Genomic DNA, 22,545 nt, shown 5'->3' on the forward strand with positions numbered 1-22,545 from the left:
ATGAGAAGTAAACTTAGTTTAAGGGGAAATTCATTGAGCCAAATTTTCCAAACAGCAATTTGAGAGTGATGGGCTGTGGACATTTAACCTTATGTCTCTAATGTTTATGATCATGATGTTTGGTTAGACTATAAGATAATGCTTTAGAATATATAATAGCCTCCCAATTGAATTTTTTTAAAGTAGTTGCATGCAAGCTTTGATTTCACATAGTTTCTGCCTTTACTAATGTGCAAGGGTGAAGCAGATTATGGAGGTGAAAAAATGTTGAAACTGTGGTCTTCTTCAAGAGCTGCCTCTCTGCCTCTTCCATCTAAATGGGGTACTCCTGGGAAAGTCACTGCTCCTTCTCTGAGTTTCTGTTCCCACATACATTCAGTGTTAGAATTTTGGTAGGTTATCCCTTAGGGTCATTTGACTCTAACTTATATGTGAGTCTGTGACACTGAATTGAGACACTTCAAACAGATGCAGATGGAAGCAATGGAAATCCTAGTTTCTCTTGCTATAAGAAGCTTTCTCTGGATGTGGAACTCTTTCAATCTTTACCTCCCTGGTAGGAAATCCCATCTGTCTTCTTTTTCCCTTCCCTCCCACTTATGAAGGGAGCCTAGTTAGAAACATGTTCGTCTGTGAGAATGTGTGTCTGGTATTGCTGAGGAATTCAGTTCTTCTCTAGGACTATGGAGTATTAAATTTTGAGTAGGGTCCTTGGACATAATCTATCCCCTTCTAGGGGAGGTATCATGAAAACACATTACAACTACTTTAGAAATAAGATGTGTTCAAATCTGCCGCCTTGACAAATCTGCCTTCTTGACTTCTTCTAAAAGATGGAAACTAAATTGACGCAGTATATGAAGTTTAGCTTGACCTTGAACAACTGGTTTTACAGTGTTGGCTGCTGTGGGTGTTGCCCACAGTATATATAAAAGTGAGCTGCATCTCCACGGGTTCAGTCTTAGAGCACCAGCTGGTGAGCAATGCAAGAAGCAGACTTGTAACCAACTTACATCATCTTCAACATGAAGATAGCCACAGTGCCAATGCTTCTGACCCTGGCTCTTTGCCTCGTACAAGGTGAGCAATTTGCATGTAGGCTAAGCCTCTTGCTACACATCACAAAACTCTGGGCAGGGATTTGTCTCCTTTCTTCCCTCCCCAAAGATATATGTTTATATGTAGGTATAATCCTGAAATATCTAGCTAGACACAGAGTTTTGAATAATTATGTTTGTGGATTTGTAACAATATTATCTTTAGAAATGACCTGTGGTTTGAGATAATCTGAGTTTTTAACCATCAGAAATTCTTCCATTAATTCAATATTAGTTCTGAAAAGCTAACAGGTTTTTCTCCATCTTCCCTTCACCAAATACATCAGCTCATAATGATATGAATTATATATATTATACATTAAGCATATGAATTCATACTGATATGAATTATGTAGATCATCAATATCTGAAACTTAGATTACTTAATTTGTATATTTTAATATTGCATTTATAAATGAAACATTCAAAATCAAATTCAATCATCTGTTTTTATTTCAACGTAGTAATGCTTTCTAGCATATTTAATTTTTGTGTTTTCAAATCCTAAATGGATTGAAAGTATTTCTTCTAAATGGGAGCTAGGAGGTAGGTTTTTGCTTTTGCTCTTTGAATTTGAAGGGAACACAAGATTGCCTAGACTTACTTTGCTCTGAAGCATTTATATTTTTAAAAAGGAAACCTCAAGAGACAGAGAGTCAGGATATCATTATACGTAAATGATGCCCACTTTGCTAAAATACATGCATAGGTACAGAAGATGTCTGTTAATGAGAGAGTGTATTAGTCTGCGATGTTAATTAATCTTAATATTTACCGGATCTCTAATTCTTATAGCTGTAATGAGGAGGCAAAATTACTAGAATTCAGAATCTTGATTTTATGTGTGTATGTGTGTGTGTATATATATATTTAAATATATTTATTTATATATAACATAAACTTTATGATATATTATACCTTAAAATTATCTTTGATGTGAGATACTTGATATGTGTGTTACTGTTATAATTTTAAAAGAGGTCTGCTATCCTTTGCTCTGAAAGGATGTTTTAGAAATTAGCTATTTTTACGGGGTCAGAAAGCATATGAGTATTACTTTTCAAAGTAATTGGACCTTTATGAGGGATAGACCTCTGGCCTGGTGCAGCACCCTCTCTTTATTTGCCGTGGTAAATTTTAGTGTGTTCACATCAATTTGTGGCTTTACAATATGTTGCCATTAAAATAAGCAAGACACTGTCCTGAGTGAATTGTTTGTTCTGCTTATTAAGTGTTTGTGATTCCCTTAACTTTGGTTTCTGTATTTTTGTCCCAGATGCTGCCAGTGAAGATGAAAATCAGGTTAGTCCTGCTTGTTCTATTCACTGAATTCATTCCAAGATCCCTAAAGGAAAACGTTCTGTGGCCAACACCTTCGTGTTAATAATACAGACATAGTACATTGATAGGCACTAGTAAGCTTTCGTTAAAAACACAGGGCCAGGCTTTTACGAATCAAGACATGAATCACACCACACATAAATCAATGGTTAATGATAATGGATGTCTGCAAGAGGCAATCTGCCATGCTAAAGGAGCGCTTTAAAATTCCATAAACAAACTAGTGAATTACTATTGTTCAGTTTAAAAGCTAAAAGCATCATGACACACATAGGAAGCTGAAGTAAGCTGTCTTGTGATCATTGTGCAGAAAGGGTTGCTGTATCTTGTATATGATCAGTGTACGTATTTCATTCAATACATATTTACTGAGCATCTATTACGTGTCAGATCCTTTTTGAGATGCTGGGGCTATTCCAAAGGAAAGAAAAGAAAAAAGAACCCTGCCCTCATGGAGCTTACATCTCAGGGGAGGAAAACAAACAAGCTAATAAGTAAATTAGTAAAATATATAGTACATTAAGTAACGATTAGTGTTAGAAGAAAGATAAGCAGGGATTTCTGGGGTTGGAGGTGGTGTCAGTTCTTCTTGAGACAGTCAGGGAAGTTCTCTCTGAAAAGACAGCGTTAGGGTACGGATCTGAAGTTGAGGACGGAGTGAATCGTGAAGGTACTTGCAAATCACAGCAGGCCAGTCAGAAGCACCTGTGATGGTGGTAGGGCTGACTCAGGAAGGGTCTTCACGAACTCTTAGAGGTCTTTTGATTGAGAAATGAAGCAATCTTTTTTTAAATAGTAATTTAAAAAAATTTAATCTATTTGAAAGGCAGATTGAAAGGGTGAAATACACACACACATATACACGCACACAACTGTGCCATTATTTTAACATTTAAATATTGCTAAGTATGTAGCAAGTGTTTGCTATGTCTCTCAAAGACTAGAAACGTTAAAATAATAGAACAGTAAAAATATTCTTTTCTACATTGAAACTCTTAGCATGATGGTTAAAATGCTCTTGCTGTATTTTATTGTAACTTTTCTTTTTTTAAAAAAAAACTTCTTTTTAGGAATATTTAGAGAATTTCATTATAGTCTCTATTATTTTATCTAAGTTTGTTGATTAAAGAGAGGTTCAGAAACCTCTGTGGCATAAGTGGAGTGCTATAGTAGAGTAGGAAAAAAGACTGGATTTGGGGGAGTCTTAGAGCATTCTCATTTGGATGTTTTATACTGGAAAAAGAAAACAGTGTACATCTCACTGTGCATGAAGTCGTAATTTTCTTTGACAGAGTCTCTAATAATGGGTGGTAGTTTCCAGCGGATATTTCAAATTTTGCATTGATACTTTTCATCCTATTAAACCCTAAAACATTTTTCACTGAAAAACATTTTCAAAACATAAATTTAGCCAACTCTTACAATGGCATAAGCAAGAAGAATACAAAAAGTGATTAATTATCTGAAATATATTGATGATAGTCCTTGGATATTTTGTCAGAAATGAAAACTATTGATTTAGTCTTTCTTATGGTGCTAAGATTTTTATTTTCCAAGTGCAGGAGCTTGAGTTCTTCCTGCTACCTTATAAACATGAGCCAGGACAGTGCAGAAGAGCACTGCAGTAATCTGCAAGGATCTTTACCATAGGCTTAAATTAGTCATTAGAGAAGAGTTGTTATGAAGCTAAAACAACCTTGTTAGTGCTCTAACACAGAGCAGGGGTGATGCCAGCTCCTGGGGGGTTTTATTATGATGCCCGGGGAAGACAACGAGCTGTGTCACAGCCAGTGAAGGAAAACAGAAAGAGCTTAGCTCTAGAGGGCTCCCGTTTTTCTGAGACTTGTGGAGAAAACACAAAGAGCAACTATCTCAAAACCAAAATGTGCTGAAGTCTGGGCGTTAGATTGAAAATAAACAGTTGCTGAAAAGTCACCTCCCCACCTCAGGATTCTGTTATGGTCTAGACCCACTCCTGTCTCAGCCCCCTCTGTTATGGTCACTGGGGGGATCTTTCTTTTTTCCCAGAGAAAAACCCAAGTGCTGCTTTCAGTTTCTATGGCCTTTTCCTGTGTCCCCAGAGGATACACTGGCTAACTTCACAACTCAGGAAAATAGCATTGAGTTCCATCTTCACTAATTGCAAAACTGTCAACAAGTTTTTTAACCTACTCTCTGGGACTCGGTTTTCTGTTAGAAAAAAAAAAGTGGGTCTTTCTAGGATTTAGGTGCTTATCTGATTGTGACATTGGAGAAATCCAATTCAGGAATTATCTTGACTGATAATGTTCTTTTTAAGTTGACTACTAAAAACTATTTACAACTTCCTTCTATGAATCTTTGTTTTCAGTACTTTATTTAAGACCTACCTTACAAGGGATGTATTTCTATTACAAAGACGCTAGGCTTTTCTCTGTTTCTATAACGAAGTTTTACCTAGACTTTATAGAATTAGTTACATCTGGCAAGCTAAGCAGTAGCTTGAAATATTGATACTACAGAATCAGAGATCAGACACAGATCTCAAGAAGCCCAGTTGTCAGTCTGGTGCCAGAAATTGTTGCTGTGTTACTCAGATAAGATCACTGGGTGGTGATAATAATTTTAGAGGTATTTTAGTAGGTCACCCTTAGCAAAGTTTCTCAGGGCTGATCTCTGAAATCATTTATTTTGCTTTACCATTCATTCTGCAACTGCTACCAACTGCCTCCCCTGTATGCAGTGCTAGGTTCGGTTCATTGTTATCCATTAGATGGTAAACACCATTGAGGACGGGGTCCTTCTGCCTTGTTTACTGCTATATCCATGGCACGTAGCAAAGTGTAGTAGCCTTAAAATAATAAGCATTTGTTGACCAATTGAGTGACTATCATATAGGAGGCTGAATACAATTCTATAATCAGTCCTTTGAAAGGGGTTGCATTTGTCAGAGTTGGAGCAAAGACTTCATTATCTTTTTTGGTATAAGTATCATGAAGCTTCCCCCCCCAAAGTCAAAATATACCAAAAAATCAAAAAACACAGATTCCAAAGGCTTTAAAGGACCAATGGATTTCCTAAATAATAGGTACTGTAAGATTTTAAATCAGTACTTTACTAGGTAGTGCAAATGCATCACTGATATTAAGCTCCTAGAAAAAAGTGAGTGAGTGACATATAGCAGGCCTTCATTAAATATATTCCATTAACCTTTTCAGCAATCTTTTCATATACCGTTTTATGGCAATTATTATTGAACTGCTGTGTGCTAAGTATTTTATATAAGTCATCTTAGCATATTCCAATAATAATAATGGCAACAACAATAAAACAGGAGGAAGAGGAGAGGTGGAGAATCTAATTACTGAATATCTACCATGTATCAGACAGCCTTTGAGGGTTTCACATGCTTATGACATTTAATTCTCACAAAACTTAGGAAACATGTATACTTACATCCTCTATTTTTACAGATAGGGTAAGTGAGCCTTTGAGAAGTCACTCTGCTATGGCTTTTGGTCTTATAAATGAGAACTCTGGGAAACATGCTCGGGTCTTTTGCCTCCAAGTCCCTTGTTCTTTCCATTTCACTAATGGTTTTAGATAAATGCTTTTAGGTAAATCTTCAATCTCCAACAGACAATCCTGAGTCATTATTTCTGCTTGTATTATTTGTATAAATGAGTGAATGCCTTCCATACAAAGGGGATAGTGGTCATGAAATACTATTGTTCTCAGAAGGTGAAGTCTTGCTTTGATGAGGTTTCAGTAAACACTTTTTTCATCTTTTCCTTAGGACATTTGCAATGAATATCGAGCATTGATGAAAAATGGAAAATTGTTCTGTTTCCAAGATAAAAAACTTTTTCAAAGCCCTGATGGAAAAATGTTTATCAACAAATGTGCCATGTGCAAAATGAGATTGTGAGTAAAATTTATCTTTCTATCAAGTGTTTTGAGTTACCAGCTATTCTCCAAACTAATAAATGTATTGTTTTCATTTTCTGTCAAACATATATTTCTAAATTTAAATGAGTAAATAAAAATCAAGTGTGACCCACTGGAAAGATCTTAATAATCCCTCATGGTATTCCAAAACATCCCAGAGGGCCCAGTATCAGTGCCCTATATAGCACTTAACAGTCTTTCGAGGATGCAGTTCCAACTTGAGTTTTTCTCAGATTGGAAAAAAGAATTCTTGGGCCTGTTAAGACCTGACTCTGTTGTACCCTAGGCCCTGAAAAAAATGCCCCTCGAGAATGATGCCAAACTCTGCTGTGGCAGCTAACCAGGATACACCCCAGCCTGACTCCGTAAACTGCCAGTGTCCTCAGACATCTAGGATTATGCTAGCATGAGATGGACCAAAGAATGAATTGTGGCTGAATACTCCCCGCAACTCAGAAAGAATTAGTATCCTGGAAGTTTACTGACGTCTTTGCAATGCTGCTTAATTTGATTTTCTTCTCTCCAGTGACACCGCAAAGATAGAAGAAGCCTGAATTATCAATTACAAATCCTCAAATCAAAGTGACCTCATTTGTTTTTGAACAGGGAGTTCATTCTTGGTTTCTGACCACTATCAAATCTTCCACACTGGTACCAAGCCAATAGGAAGCTTACCCATTTAAGATAATTATTTTGTAATTAGCTTTTAAAATGCCAAGTTGGTAATGTGTCAAGGGATTTAATATGACCTAGTCAATAATGTTGGGATAATGAAGCCCTGATCACATGTGCTGCTTCTGGTGAAGAGACTGAAAGAAGATGAAGGAAAACAGGGCAAGTTTTAGGGAGGGGGAACTCCCAGGGCGGGTGAACAGTCCTTTCTTAGTCTCTTGAGGGCTGAATGTAAACCAGCAGGTGTATTCTTTACTGAAAAGTTTCCTCGTAACACAGGATGTTTTGATAGGAGACCAAAACTATGAATATAATAAATTTACTGAAAAATAATTGGAAACAAAAATAAAGTACCTTAAGACATACAAGGCAGGTTATTTATCACATTGAAGTCACTCACTCAATTATTATTTTGATTACTTAGTTAAGTTATATTGGGATAAACTTGGCTTCTTAACCTTGAAAGAAGGAGACTGTGTGAGGCATTAAAGTTGTCCTTAAATTGCTGATTTTGCTCTGTGGGTCCTTAGAGGTTGGAGCCAAGATCAAGGCAGGCAGGTAGATTTTGTCTCAATATAAATATGGTCTTGCAAAGTGAGCATTCCACAAATGGCACAAATGGCTTTTAGAATTGGTGACTCCCTGGATGTTGCAAGTATTTAAGGTGGGCAGCCTGTTGTGTGGTTAACTGTAGAGACTCGTGCCTTCAGTAGAACCACACTTGAGACGTTTTGGTGCCGAGGAGAGATTTGTGGTACCTGCGGTCATTTCTGGACATACTTCCACCTCTGACAAGCTAGACTGGGCTGAGGAGAAGAGTCAAAATTAAGTTTACAATGTATACTGTTATCCCTAAAAGCTGGGCAAGAATGTCTAAGCTATTTTATTCCTTGCTGTCTTCCAGGGAAAAAGAAGCAAAATTGCAGAGGAGGGCCAGGCGTTTAGCAAGAGCCACCACTGCTCCTGCCCCAGCAAAGGTGAGGCTGTTTGGAGTCAGCCTGTCATATTTACTTTGGAGGTTATGTTCAACTCTACTTAGATCTGTTTATTTCCTAATTACTAGGTCACACTTGTTGTGCAGCTGGCTACTTAGAAGGGAGGGAACATGGCTTAGTCCAGGGGTGGGCTAAATATCTCATACAGCTTGTCCACGGCCCAACCCATGACCCAACTCTCTGAAAACATTCTGGGCACTGACAGGTGCTGAGAGGTGGAGCGAGCCAGGGTGATGTCTGCCCTCCTCGGCCTTTTCTCATTCCTTCTGTCCTGCCTTAGCTCCAACAAGAGCCTTCATGGGACTGAAACTAAGTTCCAATCTCAGAACTTTTATTTAGTGTCTACTTCACCTGGACAATTTATGTATCTCTGGGTCTCAGTTTTTTCACCTGTGAAATGGATGTGGATCAAATGAGACACAAAGTTTAGCTCCAGTATTTAACAAGTGTTAGCAGGCATTTGACTCATTTTACTTCCTGTTTTCCTCTGTTTCTTCCTTCTGAACATATTTTCTAAGACTCGGAGATTTCCCCTAGTTCAAGGAGCCTTGCTTGTTTATATCCATTTTGCAAACTGGGATTAAGGCTAATATTTGAGAAATACTGTTCTATGGTTAAAAAAATTTTTACTTAAAAATTAAATAAAATGAAAGAAACTGCCCAGATGTAACCACCACACAACCATTTCCCTTTATAAATTATTTTGTATTTATACAAAAATAAAAAATTCTAGGCCAAGATTGGGAGAAATCTCTAGCCTACAACATCTCACAGTAAGTTCTGACAGAGCTGGGGCTGTCACCAGGTACCCTGACAACTGCTCATATTACTCCTCATCGCCTGTGTGGCTGCTTCTCCAGTATCTTCTTTCTCTTCCTCCTCTCCTGCCTCTGACACATAATTAAAATGATCAGTCAGGGCAGGCACACCCAAGTTACTTTAATATTTCTGATCTAACCAAGCTACCATCTTCCTTGGTGTTACTCAGGAATGTCTGAGAACCTCAGCTTCAGCAGTTGACCTGGTCAACCCAAGTTTTTGCCTGGGCTCAACCAGTCTCACTGTTAAAACAGTGACACAATCCCCACTCAACTGGTCAATAACCACAAATCCTTTGAGCAAGATGAAGCTGCTTCTATGCTCCCCAGATCTGTGGGGGTCAGAAAGGTTACTAGGAATCTTTAAAATCTACCTTTCTTTGTCACATTTAGAGAGAGGCTTATTCTGTAAAATCCATTCTCCTTCCTCTCCTCCTCCTCCTCTTCCTTCTTGTCCTCTTCTTCCTCTTCCTCTTTTTTTCTTCATGAAAAACTGATTTATCAATGGTGTTTAAAATATAAAATACAAGAGAAGACAAACAAAACCCCCCTAAAATACACACACACACCCCCCAGTCTTAACAAACCTACTATTTTGAAGTATTACTAGTGGTAAGTTTTCATATGTAGACACACATTTATTGAATTTTAATCAAATAGGATTTTTTATGAAATAGTTACAGAATTTGAACAGTATACTCCTCTGTTACTATTTTATGCCTGAGTTATCACTTTGGCCTCTAGATCAAGTTCTTATGGTTACATGTCTTGCTACCTAGGAAACCTAGGAAACTACTTCCTTACAAATTAAGGCAGTTAACATTTGGCTGTGTACCTTCAAGAAATCTCTGTCTAGGTTTTTCATCGTCTATGTTTGAATGGATTAATGCAATTACACTTTGTTTTTGTTGTTGTTATTTTTCTTTTTACTATAAAAAAGAACAATCTACCTGCTTTCTCTGCTTAGATTTCTCCCATCAAAACATAACCTTGCCTCTTACTCTCAGAATAAGATGCTCTATGTGTTCAAGAATTTTCCTCCTACAGACATCTTCTCTCTTGCATCATTAATTTATTCTTCATTAGTATGTATGTCATTCTTTAACCTTACAACTCTGATATCCAATCCACATACGAGTCTTTAAAAAATTTTTTTTAAATTTTTTATTGGAAGAGTAGTCAGTTTACAATGTGTTAATTTCTCGTGTAGAGCATAATATTTCAGTCATGCGTATACATACGCATATTCGTTTTCATATTCTTTTTCATTCTACACTACAAGATATTGAATATAGTTCCCTATGCTATACAGTATGAACTTGTTGTTTATCTATTTTATATATAGGACTTAGTATCTGCAAATCTTGAACTCTCAATTTATTCTTTCCTACTCCCTTTCCCCCCGATAACCATGTTTGTTTTCTATGTCTGTGTGTCTGTTTCTGCTTTGTAAATAAGTTCTTTTTTTTTTTTTTTAAGATTCCACATATAAGTGTATATTCCAATTTGACTCCTTTTCACGGTTTCCATTTCTACCCTAGTCTTCTGAAATCCTCCATAATTTCTAATCTCTAACACCTCTGGTCTATGGAGAACTTTTGTTTTTTAATTGATCGATACATTCTCATTGATTTAGGTTGCCAACTTTACAGAATATTAAGTTCATAGATGTGTATGTATGTGTTTCTAAGTTCCCTAGTCTGTTCATATTAGTTTATTTCTTTAATAACCAATAAGATAAATCCCCTTTCTTAGTTCAGTTTTTCAAAGTTGACTTACCTATGCATAGATAAATATTTTTCCACATATGTACTTGAAATAAAAAGTTTACTGAGTTTATGAAAAATCCAACTTGATTTTGGGAACCTATTGTGGTTAGGGCTACAAAGAAATTATAAATTAGGGTAAAACTGACTTTTCATAATAGTAACTTGTACAAGTCAAAGAATATCTTATCATTAATTCATATAATTTTTGTGTATTTTATGAAATCTGTGAATATTCTTCATAGGGATTTTTATGTTTTGCTAATATCTAGAAAATTTATAATTTTACTGCTACTTCGAGTATGGCATTTGTTGTTTATGATATTTCTATCTGGTTATTGTTGGCATAGACAAATTCTATTGACTTCTATAGGTTGATCTTATATTAAACACTTTTTTGATATAGTGTTACTTCTGATAGTTTGTCCATTAATTCTTTTGTCTTTTTGTTGAAAGTCGATCACATCATTTGCATATAATGAGTTTTAGAACTTCCCTTTCAATCTTATCACTTCTTTTTTTTCTTTTTCTTTCCTTATATTTTTGGCAAGCTTGAAGAGTTCAGTAGTTTAACAGTAGTGATGATGATGAAATTCAAACTGCCCTTTCTCCCTCTATATTAAAGGGAATATATTTAAAGTATCTCCATTAAATAGAATGTTTATATAGGTGTTTTTTCTATAAATTTTAGCAAGTTTAGGAGATTCCTTTCGTTCGCATTCTTCTGAATATGTGTTCATAATTATCAAGGACCTTCTCTTCAACTCTTGAAATACTGTTCTGATTCCTCTCTTTCAGTCTATTTAATACATTTCTTGATAAACTTGCCAATGTTAAACCATAATTATTCTCTTAGGTTAAATCACACTTAATCATAATGTATTTTTTAATATACTGTTGAATTTGAATAGTTAATATTTTATTTAGAAAATATGAAACTATTTTCATAAGTAAAATGAGTCAATACTTTTCCCTTTCTAATTATTCTTATGTGGTTAGGGAATCAAAATAAAATAACCCTGAGGGGTGGCACTTAAGGCTGGTTGCTGAGTAAGCAAGTCAGCAAATCCCCTTCCCTAAAAGTTGCTCAGTCCTAGGAATATGCCCCAGTGAAGTGAAACCTATGCCCACACAAAATCAAGCATGCAAATATTCATAGCAGCATTATTTTTAATACAAAACTGGAAATAGTCCAAATGTTCAAATGTCCACTGGTGAATGGAAAGACAAAATGACCTACATTTGTACAATGAAGTATTATTCAGCAGTAAAAAGGAATGCAGTACACGTATGGATGAACCTCAAAAATATTATGTAAAATGAAAGAAGCCAGAATCAAACAATTACATATTTATGATCCTATTTATATGAATAGGTAAATTTATACAGTGAGAAAGTTCAGCGGTTGCCTAAGGCTGGAGCTGGGAGCTGGGATTAACTGTGAATGGACACAGTGAAAATTCTTAGGGCAATGGAAATATTCTAAAATTGAGTTTTAGTGATGGTTGTACAACTCCATAAACTTACTAAAAAACATTGATCTGTACACTTAAAATTAGTAAATTTTATGCTATGTAAATAAAACTTCAATAAAGCTGTTGATAATTTTTTTTACATTCTTCAACTTTTAGAATAACTTGTAAATTATTATTATTCAATACAACTTTTTCTTTTTCCTTAAAAATTTAGAAAAATGGATTTTAAAGCTATTAGAACTGGGGCATTTTTGAGGAGAGAATATCTCAGGCCAATACATCAATTGATTAATACTCACTGATCTCTTTAACTTTCCTCTTGCACATTACACCAAAGCAGATATTTTATACTTTTTTTGTAACCACATCTCCATTGTGGTTTTCAGATGTATTAGCATATGGATACTCGTAATATGCTTTCATTGTATTTACTTCTCAGTGTTCATCCAGTTATTTTCAGTATCACTGCATATATTTTAAAAGTTTCATCTTCTCTTTCCCTTTTATCAGTTATACTAAACACTATAACATTAGCTTTCTTAAATTAATCTCCTTTATTGTTTTTGTTCTTTATGTCATTTATTTCTGTTTGCTCTGCCATTCATAAATGGATTGGGCAATACTTTAGTTCTTTAAATTTTAGCATTTTAAATTTCATGAAAGGGTATTTGAAGTTATCAATGACCATATATCTCAAGATTGATACTTGAGTATTTTTATTGTCATTCTTTGCCAAACATTTCTTAATTTTCCCCCCTCAAAAGTTATTTAGTTGTGATATATTATTTAGTTTTCAAATATGCGGTACTTTTTTCTATTTTAATTTTTAATTTTATTAAATTGTGGCCAGAGAACATAGGCCACATGACACGGATCCTTTGGAATTTCCTAAGATTTTTCTTTGTGGCCTGATAAATATTCTACTTAAAAAAAAAAAAAGCTTATTTTCTGTTTCTTGGATATGGTTCTCTATAAAAATCTGATGGCTTATTAAGCATCTTAATTTATTCCCTGTGATATGTCAGTTTCTGAGAAGCATGTGCCTCTGATCTCAGTTCCTGATTTATGTAATTCTACTACATTCTGTTGCTTACTGTTTGACGTGTTTAGAGCCTGTGTTATTGAATGTATGCTCATGATTATTATACTTTGTTCTTCCTTTTACTTTATGTAACGTCCTTCTTTGTTACTTATGATGCCTTGTGGGTTGAATTCTATGTATTGAGCATTATTTTGTTGCCTCTCCTTTCTTCTTATTCATTTTTGCCTTGTATCTTTTCTTATCCTAATATTTGTATGCTTTTTAATTTTAATGACTTTTTTCTGCTAACGTGAGTTAGATAATATTCAAGGCCAAGCTTCAGCCTCTGCCTCTCCTGTGAGTGTCAGGAGAGGACAAGGGACAAAGCCCAGAGCTGAAGGTTCCAGAACCAGTGTTGCCAACTCCAGTTTGCTGCCACTTCACCGGGTCAGGAATTAATCTGTAAGCTCTCAGAAACTGTCAGCATCAGGACGAGGTGTTCTCAGTAGGTTGTGACCCACCAGCCCTTGGGGTTTGGAGGAGGAGGTGGAGGAGGTGGAGGAGTAAATGCTTGCACCTGTTCCCATCACCTCCCAGCTGGGCTCCTGATCTGCCCTGTCATCACCCTGCCAACACCTGTGACCTTGTATGCTGCTGTTGACTTCAGTGATGAAGGGGGAAAGGAATGCTTGTCCCAGTTGCTTTCATCCCTAACCCCATGTTTCTGCAGTTTCTCCAGAAATCACTTTTGAGAGAAAATCAGCAGCTTTTCCTTATTTCTGCCCCTTGAACAGGACGATCTCGTTCCCACCACAAATCCTTTGCAATTGCAGTTCTCCAAGCCTGAAGCGTTCTCCCCTCAGATCTATTTAATGCCCGGCTCCTCCTCACTGATCTCATCTCACCTCAAATGTTACATTTGCAGAAAGATCTTTCTTGACATGATACTCAAAATAGCCACCCTTGTAGGTGCTATCGTGTTGTTCAGTTTATTTTTCATAGCACTTATTACTTAAAGTTTTTGTAATTATTGTCTATCTCTTCCCATCAGAATGTGAATCCCATTTCTCTTCTTTGCTGTGTCAGGGTCTCTGGTAGAATGCCTGGAGTCTAGTCAGTGTGTGATGGATTCGAGGAGCAAATGAACACCCAACTGGATGAGGTGGCACACGTGGCCTTTACTTTCCTGTTTTCACTCGGTTTTTAACTTCTTCCTAAATACATGACATGAATAGTGGGGTATGTTCTATAGATTTTCTTCTCGAGTTTAATTTATTTTTCCTAAAATGTTTAATTGTCTTCCAGGAGAGTTCCTCAGTGTAATCCTCTGGTTCACAAACTCATTATACATTTATTTCTGCCCTACTCCTGTTCTCTGTTGTGTGCCATTCTAGGTCTCAGGTCCATATTCTAAGTCTTCCATATCTATAATAAAAATATTTTTGTCATGACAATCATGACATGAAAACATTTGTTTTGCAATGTGATATGATATTCTTTACTTTTAGATAGAAATGAAATTCAACTTAACTCTATATCTTCCATAGCTAGCTTATGTCAGTAATGAGTTGCCCAGTAATGTTTCATAACTAGCCAGTTCATCCTCACCACAAATCTGGAATGTGGACTGGGTGTGAATTCCCATTTTTCACATGAGGAAAGTGAGGTTCAAAGAGGTGAAGTGAGTGGGTGGCACATCTGAGATCCGAACACTAGTCTTCAGTTATTACCGAGCGCACTTGTTTTTCTCGCCAAACACGTTTGTCCCTATGTGTACATCATGTTATTAGAGCAGAGATTTGGGGATTTCTCCCATCCTGCCTAAAAGGTGTTTCATTTTATTGGCTGATGGTCAGTAGAGAAAACCTTTAAAACAACAACGGCAATAGCAACAAGAAGAAATGGGAAGGATGTGCTGGGCACTGTTCTAAGAGCTAGACGTGTATTAATACATTTAAATCCCTTTATAATCCTGAGAATACATTAAGTCCCTGTATAAACCTGTGTATACATTGTACAAATGAGGACACGATAGCACAGAGTGGTTAAGTAGCTTCCCAAATCACACAGCTAGCAAGTGGCAGATTTAGAATTATGAACCTAGCAATCTGGCTCTTGATTGCTACTCTAATCTATGGTGATAGAAACTTCGTTATAGTTTACAGTTTACAGAGAGCCTTCATATCCATTGTCTACGGGAACTCATGACTACTCTGTAGAGAAGGCAGGCAGGATTTGATCGACAGAAAGTATCCTAAGTTCCAGGGAGGTGACTTGGCCTACCTCACCCGGAGAGCAAGCGGCTGAAATCACACTGAAATCCTTTCTTCCGACATCTATTTCTGTCTCTGTTCTTGGACCACACTATATTATCCATGATTTTATTAGCTCGCTATGGTCTTATTATTATTTTCCTCCTCTAGTGACATATTGTCGTGGGCTTAAAATACTAACTCATTTATGTGTATCTAGGGAATATTTTATCTCTTACACGTGGATCTTCCTTGATCATGTCTCTTGCAGTTGAATTGCGATGATTTCAAGAAAGAAGAAAGAAATGGGCATTTTGTCTGTACCCTTGATAATGCACCTGTTTGTGGCACAGATGGGAAAACATACAGTAACAGATGTGTGCTATGCGCTGAGAACACGTGAGTATTCTCTGAAGCAGCCTTTCTCCCTAACGCACGTTCTCTGTGAAATTACGTGACACATTTACATCTTTAGGATAACAATCTGTTTTGTGGGAGTTAGCCATCCATAAATCATTAGGATGACTTTTTTTTTTACTAAAGGAAAATATATGTATGTGGTGTAACACTGTATATCTTACAAAGCACATTTACGTGCACTTTATCAGATGGTTATCACTGCATGAAGTAGACAGACATCTGATAAATCTGTATCTATACACGAGCACATAACACACACACATATTCATACATATATACATGTACGTATCTATCTTCTCTCTGCCTATTTGGGATTAGATCCTTTTCCACAGAGAATTATTTAATCATCAAATGATGCTTATTTATTAAATGCTCAGTAATTTATAATATTAGAGTAGGTAATTGGGAATTACTATTGAAATTCTTCCTGTCTATTCCAACTTTGCCAAAGCATCTCACTGCCCTACATTTTGTCATCATTTGGTTCTTTCTTCACCCTCAATGCCAGGCTTAGTTATCAATTGTCTTCAACCAACAAGATGGCATGCCTGCTTTGCAGGTTTGGCTTATGACCTCAGTCTTGAATTGGCTGATCTTCAGTTTATGCAAATATAACCAGTACTGTTAGAGAAGGCTAATAAGACATAATGATAAATATTTGGTCTTAAGGTTCTACAGCCTTGATCCCTCCTTATCATAAGCACAACTGAATTAAGTCACTCGGATCCTCACATGACTGCGTTTTCAGAAATACACTCTAAAATTATGTCTTCAGCTTTCACCAAGGGTCAACATAAACAGAAAACAAAAATAGACACAGAAAGAACACACAGGGTTTTATGAGACATGTATTTGTAACACCACGATGAGTCCACCGGATGTTTAGTTCTCAGCACGTTTTATGTGGGGGATGCTGGGATAGGTTATTCAAACCTCTGATTCGGGTGAAAGTTTGTCCCCCCTAATTTCTGGCCCATGCCTTTTGTTAGACAGTGACAGCCACCCTGCTCGCTGTGCTGCTTTCCTAGCTCAGTCTGCCAGGAGACTGTGTGATAGCAGCTGCTATCTTTTGATATCACTTTTTTCTCACATTGAACTAGTGTTTTTTATTACATTTTTTATTGTGTTTTTATTGTTATACAGATGCTATAGTTGTAAGTGGCCTCAGCTTTTTAGAGAGTAGGAAGTATATCTTATATTTATGCTTCAATGTTTTCACATGTGCTTTAAAGCTCTATTAGACTGGACGATTATTAAATAGGGCTTTAGGGACTTTCCATGAAAAACAAAATATTAGTTAGCATAACCCAAATGAAGAATGGTGTAATATTATGCTAGATACTGTGGTTTGAGTTGGATTATTTAAAACAAAATCATCACCGACAGCAACAAAGTCCCTTGGAGGTAACTAATATCTAGTTACAAGATTAACCTTTTCCTGCTCTTCTGATTATGGGTTCCCTCTGGAATCAGGGGAAAAAAAACCTGGAAATAACATTTACAGGTCTGAATCTTATTAGCTCTCCAACACGATTCCATTTCTTTGACTGTAATTTATAAATACGGACTTTGATTAGAAAGAGTAAGTAAAGAAGAGAATGCAGTGTGCGACCCGTTTTCAGAAGCAAAGGAGAATCACAATACAATGGGGGAAAGTTGTATTTGGTGAGAAGTTTGAGAAGTTCTGTGATATTAAACTACTGTGTCTACTAACTTTCAATTCCAGTAAAACCAGATCCCAAGTTGGCATAGAAAGAGAAGGAGAATGTGAGAGCAGTAAACCAGAGCAGGTGAGGACGAATGCCAAAGCGGGGGGGGCGGGGGGGGGACCACACATCAGAAGGGGCCGACTTCAAAGAGAAAGAAGAGGCTGTCCTCTTTGTTCTCTGATGGGGGCGTTTGGAAAGAAGTAATTCTTGCTGTACCTGAAATGAGATACTGCTTATTGAGATGAAAAGCATGATAGTTCCTGAATCTGGAGCAGGTTACTTTGGTAGTTAGACTTTTCAGTTCTATTTCTGCTTTCTATGGGGAAAAAAAAAAAAAGCAAGGGCAGGAGGTGGGGAGGGGAAACATCACGTAGAGCAAAGGGAACTACTTCGGTTACTTCACCTGAGTTGAAACCCCAGCACTGTCGACTGCTGTCAGGATCTTGGGCAAGTTACTTAACTACACTATACCAGTGTCTCCATATCTAAAAATGAGATTTGGATTAAAGAGCTTCTTTCTGTGCTAAAATTCTGTGAGCCTGTGACAGCTGCGGGGGGGTGGAGGGAAGAAGTGTCTCATACATGTCACACTTGATTTTTTTCCAGCTGAATGATTTTCGTAAGTCACAGTTTGCTGCCCTTCCTACACGCAGCTACAGCACCCGAGGTTCCCTCCACCAAGACATTCAGCACATTGCATTTTAAATGTCTCTTGGTCTGTATCGCCTAGTAGATTGCGAGCAAGTTGAGGGCAAGGACTGATCTCCCTTTGTTCTAGCGCATCACAGGTCATCCAGGTCTACTAATAAATCAGTAAACAAGTAAATGAGTTCTGTACTTACCCATGTGAATTATACAGTACTTTCCGGTCTACTTCTGCATGGCTGGCACCGCTCTGGGTAGCTAGTGTGCACTGGGCAGACAGGCACTGGGTTCTATAAAATTTCTGCAAATAGTGTTGTGAGCATTCCCATCAGGATGGTAAATGTCAAGTTCTTGTCCCTGTCCTTCAGGATGTATGTAGTGCTTTTCGGCCTTATGTGAAGGATGGAAGACTTGGATGCACAAGGGAAAATGACCCAGTTCTCGGTCCTGATGGGAGGACGCATGGCAACAAGTGTGCGATGTGTGCTGAGCTGTTGTAAGTATCATCATCCCCAAGCAGGCCAGCTGGTGGACCTGGTGAGGATGCACTTGGTTTCTGTGCTGAGAACCGGCCCACAGAGAGAGGAAGTTCTATTCCTGAAGCATGTAATCCTTTGTCTTTATAAGATGAAAAAGTCCCTGCTCCCAGAGTGGTTTCTTCTAATTCGTATTATCTGATAAAGTTTCTCAAAAGGAGTGGATGAGGTGGTTAGGCTAGTTATTTAATTCAAGATTCTTAATTTGTTTAATTATAATGACTTGGATACAGTGTTTTTTAAGGCACAATATGTTAAAATTAAAAAGGACTTTCTTGTGAAGTAATCGAGGTCAGTGACTTAACATGCGTTGTTTCATTCAGGCATGTATAGATACTCCTTCTGAAAATGAGTCTAATTTAAAATAAGAACAACAATGATAATAATGTCATGTGACTGAATTCATTATTAGTTTAAAAAGTGAGACTTTCTAAAACTGTTGTGTTAATCCTTCTCTGAGTGCCAGACACTGCTTTGAGCACTGAGACTCAAATATGAATAAGATTCAATCTTTAATATTCTGGCTGCTAAACAAAGCATAGATTCTCTAATCAATCTGCTAACAAGCCTTAAAGTGCTCTGTTTACATCACTAGATCTTTAAAATCAGGACAAAGAAAGATTTAACAGATTAAAAAGACTTCACACTTGTCTTTAAACAGTTCGCTGTTGTAGAATTCAAGGGCATGTCCTATCAGGTTTACAAATCTGTGACTTTAACTGGTTTCCAGACAGGGAATCATCCTAATTTCCACCTTTTTATCCAGGAGGCATGTACTTCTAGTGCTTAAGCTGCCCTGATTCTGTGATTTTCTCTTTGTTTTCATGCAGTAGCTAAAAAGGAGAATCTGACCTCCCTAACCCTTGGCTGGTTTCTTCCCATTGTTAGAACTAAGATAGTAACACCTATGTCCAAGTTGAGACTGCAAATAGATAACAGATCCAAAAGGACTTAGAGACTCAGTTTATCATAGCCTTTATTAACAAGAGTGCTTTTACATGAAGGCAGACACTTTACAAGGTATAAGAATCTATACGTACAGGTGTGGATGACATTATGTATTTCAAATGCTTAGTTTGGTTTCACCCTTGTCACAGCATTGTTTTAAAGCTGTTGGTTGTGCCTCTTAAAGTGAATTTTCCCGACAGTCTTCTGTTTGTCAATCAGGGAGTCACACTCATCCAGTTTTACAGAACAAAGCCTCTAATTGACTGGCTGTGAGTCACTTTCACACCCATCCTTATCTTTGGCAATTTTCTGGCTCAAACATGCAAGACAGGGAAAAGCTTGTCTCTCCTAAGTGGATGGGTTTAGCAAATCAGAGCAAAGGATGTGAAAGTGCTTAGTGCAGAACTGGACACTGAAAATATGATAAAGCCATAAACTGACCAACTATTTTCTTTTCTTAACAGCTTAAAAGAAGCTAAAGAAAAGGCCAAGCAAACAGGTGAAACCAAAATGCCACGAACCAAAATGCCACGAAGCGCTGAACAGGTAAATTCCTCATCAACACAGTTTGGTTCTTGTGGACATAAATATTAACAAACCTATACTTGAATCTTTAAGGTAATTCATTGTCCTTCATTACTACATTGAACTTTTCCCCTTAATTTTTAAGGTCCCCAAACTGAATTCCTAGTGTATTATTTTTGGCGTATAAATCATTAGATTCAAAGTTAAAACAGAATTTCCCACCTAAAGCTCAAAATATACAATTTCTCTCTCTGCTTAAAAAAAAAACAAACAAGAATACAAGACAAAATTTATGCAAATTAAATTCTGCTTAATTTCCACCAGACTTCTCTTTGACTTAGTGTAAATTAATTTTGCTTTGAATAAATTAAAAAGCAACATAATATAAATTAGATAGGAATAACTTTAAAATTCCAGTCTTTTAAATAGTATATCCATTGCTGTATTTTAGGTATAATCCCTTCAACACAAATTGGAGTTACTCATTTTTCCATTATGGTTCTTATGCATTTATAAAGGTCATGCTTCTGATTAAACAAAAATCTCAAATATTGATACTGTGGTTTTTAAAAATACCCTTAAAATTAAGAGTTTTCAAATTATTCAATGATTTACTTTTTCAATCTAGTATAAAAAAATTATTCCTTTTATTAATTGACTAAGCATTGCAGGTAACAGCCTGGATTTCTTAAATCACCAAGGTTATTAAACCCTACTTTCAGTGAGAATGACAGCAGTTACTTTGGTAAATGAGCACCTTTGTTAAGACACCTGAGTTTTAGCCTTAGTTCTGTCAAACTCTGGGTGTGTGAAGCTGAGCAAGTCGTCTCCTCTCTAGGCCTCAATTTTCTTGTCAGTAAAATAAAGCAGCGGGATAAATGATCTCAGTTTTGACCTCCTGCGGGATTCTGATTCTGTGTTCTGCACCCTTTTGTGCTGCTATAAGAATTCTGTGTTTGTGGATTGTAGGGCACATCTTCCTCATGGGAGATACAGGTCCAGTTTTTGGGAGCTGAGAGCTGACTTCCACGTCATCATGCAGTCCAGTGAAGCAAATGTCCCACCCTAAACAGGGCGATCAGAGTTTAAATTAAGAAACACAGAACATTCAAATTACCAGTAATCTGTTCAACATTCACTGAGATTAGAAAAATAATTCTTTTTGTGGTGGTTGCTAAATTTAAGTCTAAAACTTAGGGTCACCTTGTGATATTCACCATTTCATTACTTCACCATGAGAGGAGTGTTCTTTTCCCTTGTCTTTCAGCACATCTCAGCGACCTTCCCGTCTTTCTCTGTGGCTGGGGTAATTGTTTTGGTGGGGTCACTGGATATGATTATGTTGAATAGGCCTCCTTTATAATGATGGCTCAATATTTGCCCTGTAATTAACCTGTCAGTGAGGTGATCACTGAGTATTTCTTTAGAATCTCCTTGGATGAATCACAACTTATAAACTGAAATTGCCATTGTTTCTTTCATGGGAATCATTGAGGGTTAATTTTATTACCATGCTAGGATTATCAGGTGACTGTCTTCTGTGTCTGTATTCCTAGATCGTTACAGCCAGGAGGTTCGCAGCACACCCATTGCTCCTCCAAAAATAAGTATCTTCTCATTAGGAGGCAACTAGGATTCTCTTTTAAAGTGTCCTAATGAAATATGAGTTATTATTATCATTTTTTAATCAGAGGATACAGGATCTAGGAAAGGTCCTAAAGAGGATCTATTCACAAAAACCTCCTTGGTGGTGAGATTGAAGTCTCAGAGGTGATGGGGTGTTTGGCTGTGGTCTTCCAGTGAGTTAGAGCCACCAGCCTAGTTGCAGTTCTGACTCTAGAACCACACTCTTAAAAAAAAAAAAGTTTTTTTCTTTTTTTTTTTTTTTTATTGAAGTATAGTCAGTTTACAACGTTGTGTCAATTTCTGGTGCACAGCATAATAGTTCAGCCATACATATACATATATTCTTATTCATTATAGGTTCCTATAAGATATTCAATATAATTTCCTATGCTATACAGTACAAACTTGTTTATTTTACATATAGTACTTAGTTTTAATTGAAGTATAATTGACATACAATACCATATTAGTTTCAGGTATACATCAGAGTGACTTGATATATATGTATACATTCAAAATGGTCACCACAAAAAGTCTGGTTATGATCTGTCACCAAAGTTCTTACAATACTATTGACTATATTCCCTATGCTGTACGTAACATCTCCGTGACATTTACTTTATACCTAGAAATGTGCACCTCTTAATCCCCTTCACCTATTTTACCTGCCCTCCCACCCCCCACTCCCCTCTGGCAACCACTAGTTTGTTCTCTGTATCTATGAGTCTGTTTCTGTTTTGTTTGTTCCTTTGTTTTGCCGTAGATTCCACAT

General features: G+C 36.8%; 2 protein-coding genes across 6 annotated transcripts in view; one reads left to right on the forward strand and one right to left on the reverse strand.

The window, feature by feature from the left end:
- SPINK5 (serine peptidase inhibitor Kazal type 5) overlaps window positions 1-22,545 on the forward strand; it is a 121,053-nt gene that overhangs the window by 57,362 nt on the left and 41,146 nt on the right. The window contains exons 2-9 of the mRNA XM_010956071.3: window positions 896-1,080; window positions 2,374-2,399; window positions 6,214-6,341; window positions 7,942-8,014; window positions 15,636-15,763; window positions 17,511-17,574; window positions 18,507-18,634; window positions 20,087-20,168. Of these exons, the coding sequence (XP_010954373.1) occupies window positions 1,026-1,080; window positions 2,374-2,399; window positions 6,214-6,341; window positions 7,942-8,014; window positions 15,636-15,763; window positions 17,511-17,574; window positions 18,507-18,634; window positions 20,087-20,168 (684 nt within the window). The 5' untranslated portion in view covers window positions 896-1,025. The remainder of the gene's footprint in view (window positions 1-895; window positions 1,081-2,373; window positions 2,400-6,213; window positions 6,342-7,941; window positions 8,015-15,635; window positions 15,764-17,510; window positions 17,575-18,506; window positions 18,635-20,086; window positions 20,169-22,545) is intronic.
- The window catches only part of LOC105069853 (sperm-associated acrosin inhibitor), a 319,348-nt gene that overhangs the window by 29,691 nt on the left and 267,112 nt on the right, over window positions 1-22,545 (reverse strand). For 4 of the 5 annotated variants that reach the window (XM_074360898.1, XM_074360892.1, XM_074360891.1 and 1 more), the window contains one exon: window positions 21,004-21,212. The exons of the other annotated variant lie outside the window; for it this stretch is intronic. The gene's annotated coding sequence lies outside the window, so the exon portion shown is untranslated. Of the gene's footprint in view, window positions 1-21,003; window positions 21,213-22,545 lie in introns of those variants that run through there. 5 annotated transcript variants of the gene reach the window in all.

The sequence above is a fragment of the Camelus bactrianus genome, chromosome 3 (genome assembly GCF_048773025.1).
Source record: "Camelus bactrianus isolate YW-2024 breed Bactrian camel chromosome 3, ASM4877302v1, whole genome shotgun sequence".
Taxonomy (NCBI): domain Eukaryota; kingdom Metazoa; phylum Chordata; class Mammalia; order Artiodactyla; family Camelidae; genus Camelus; species Camelus bactrianus.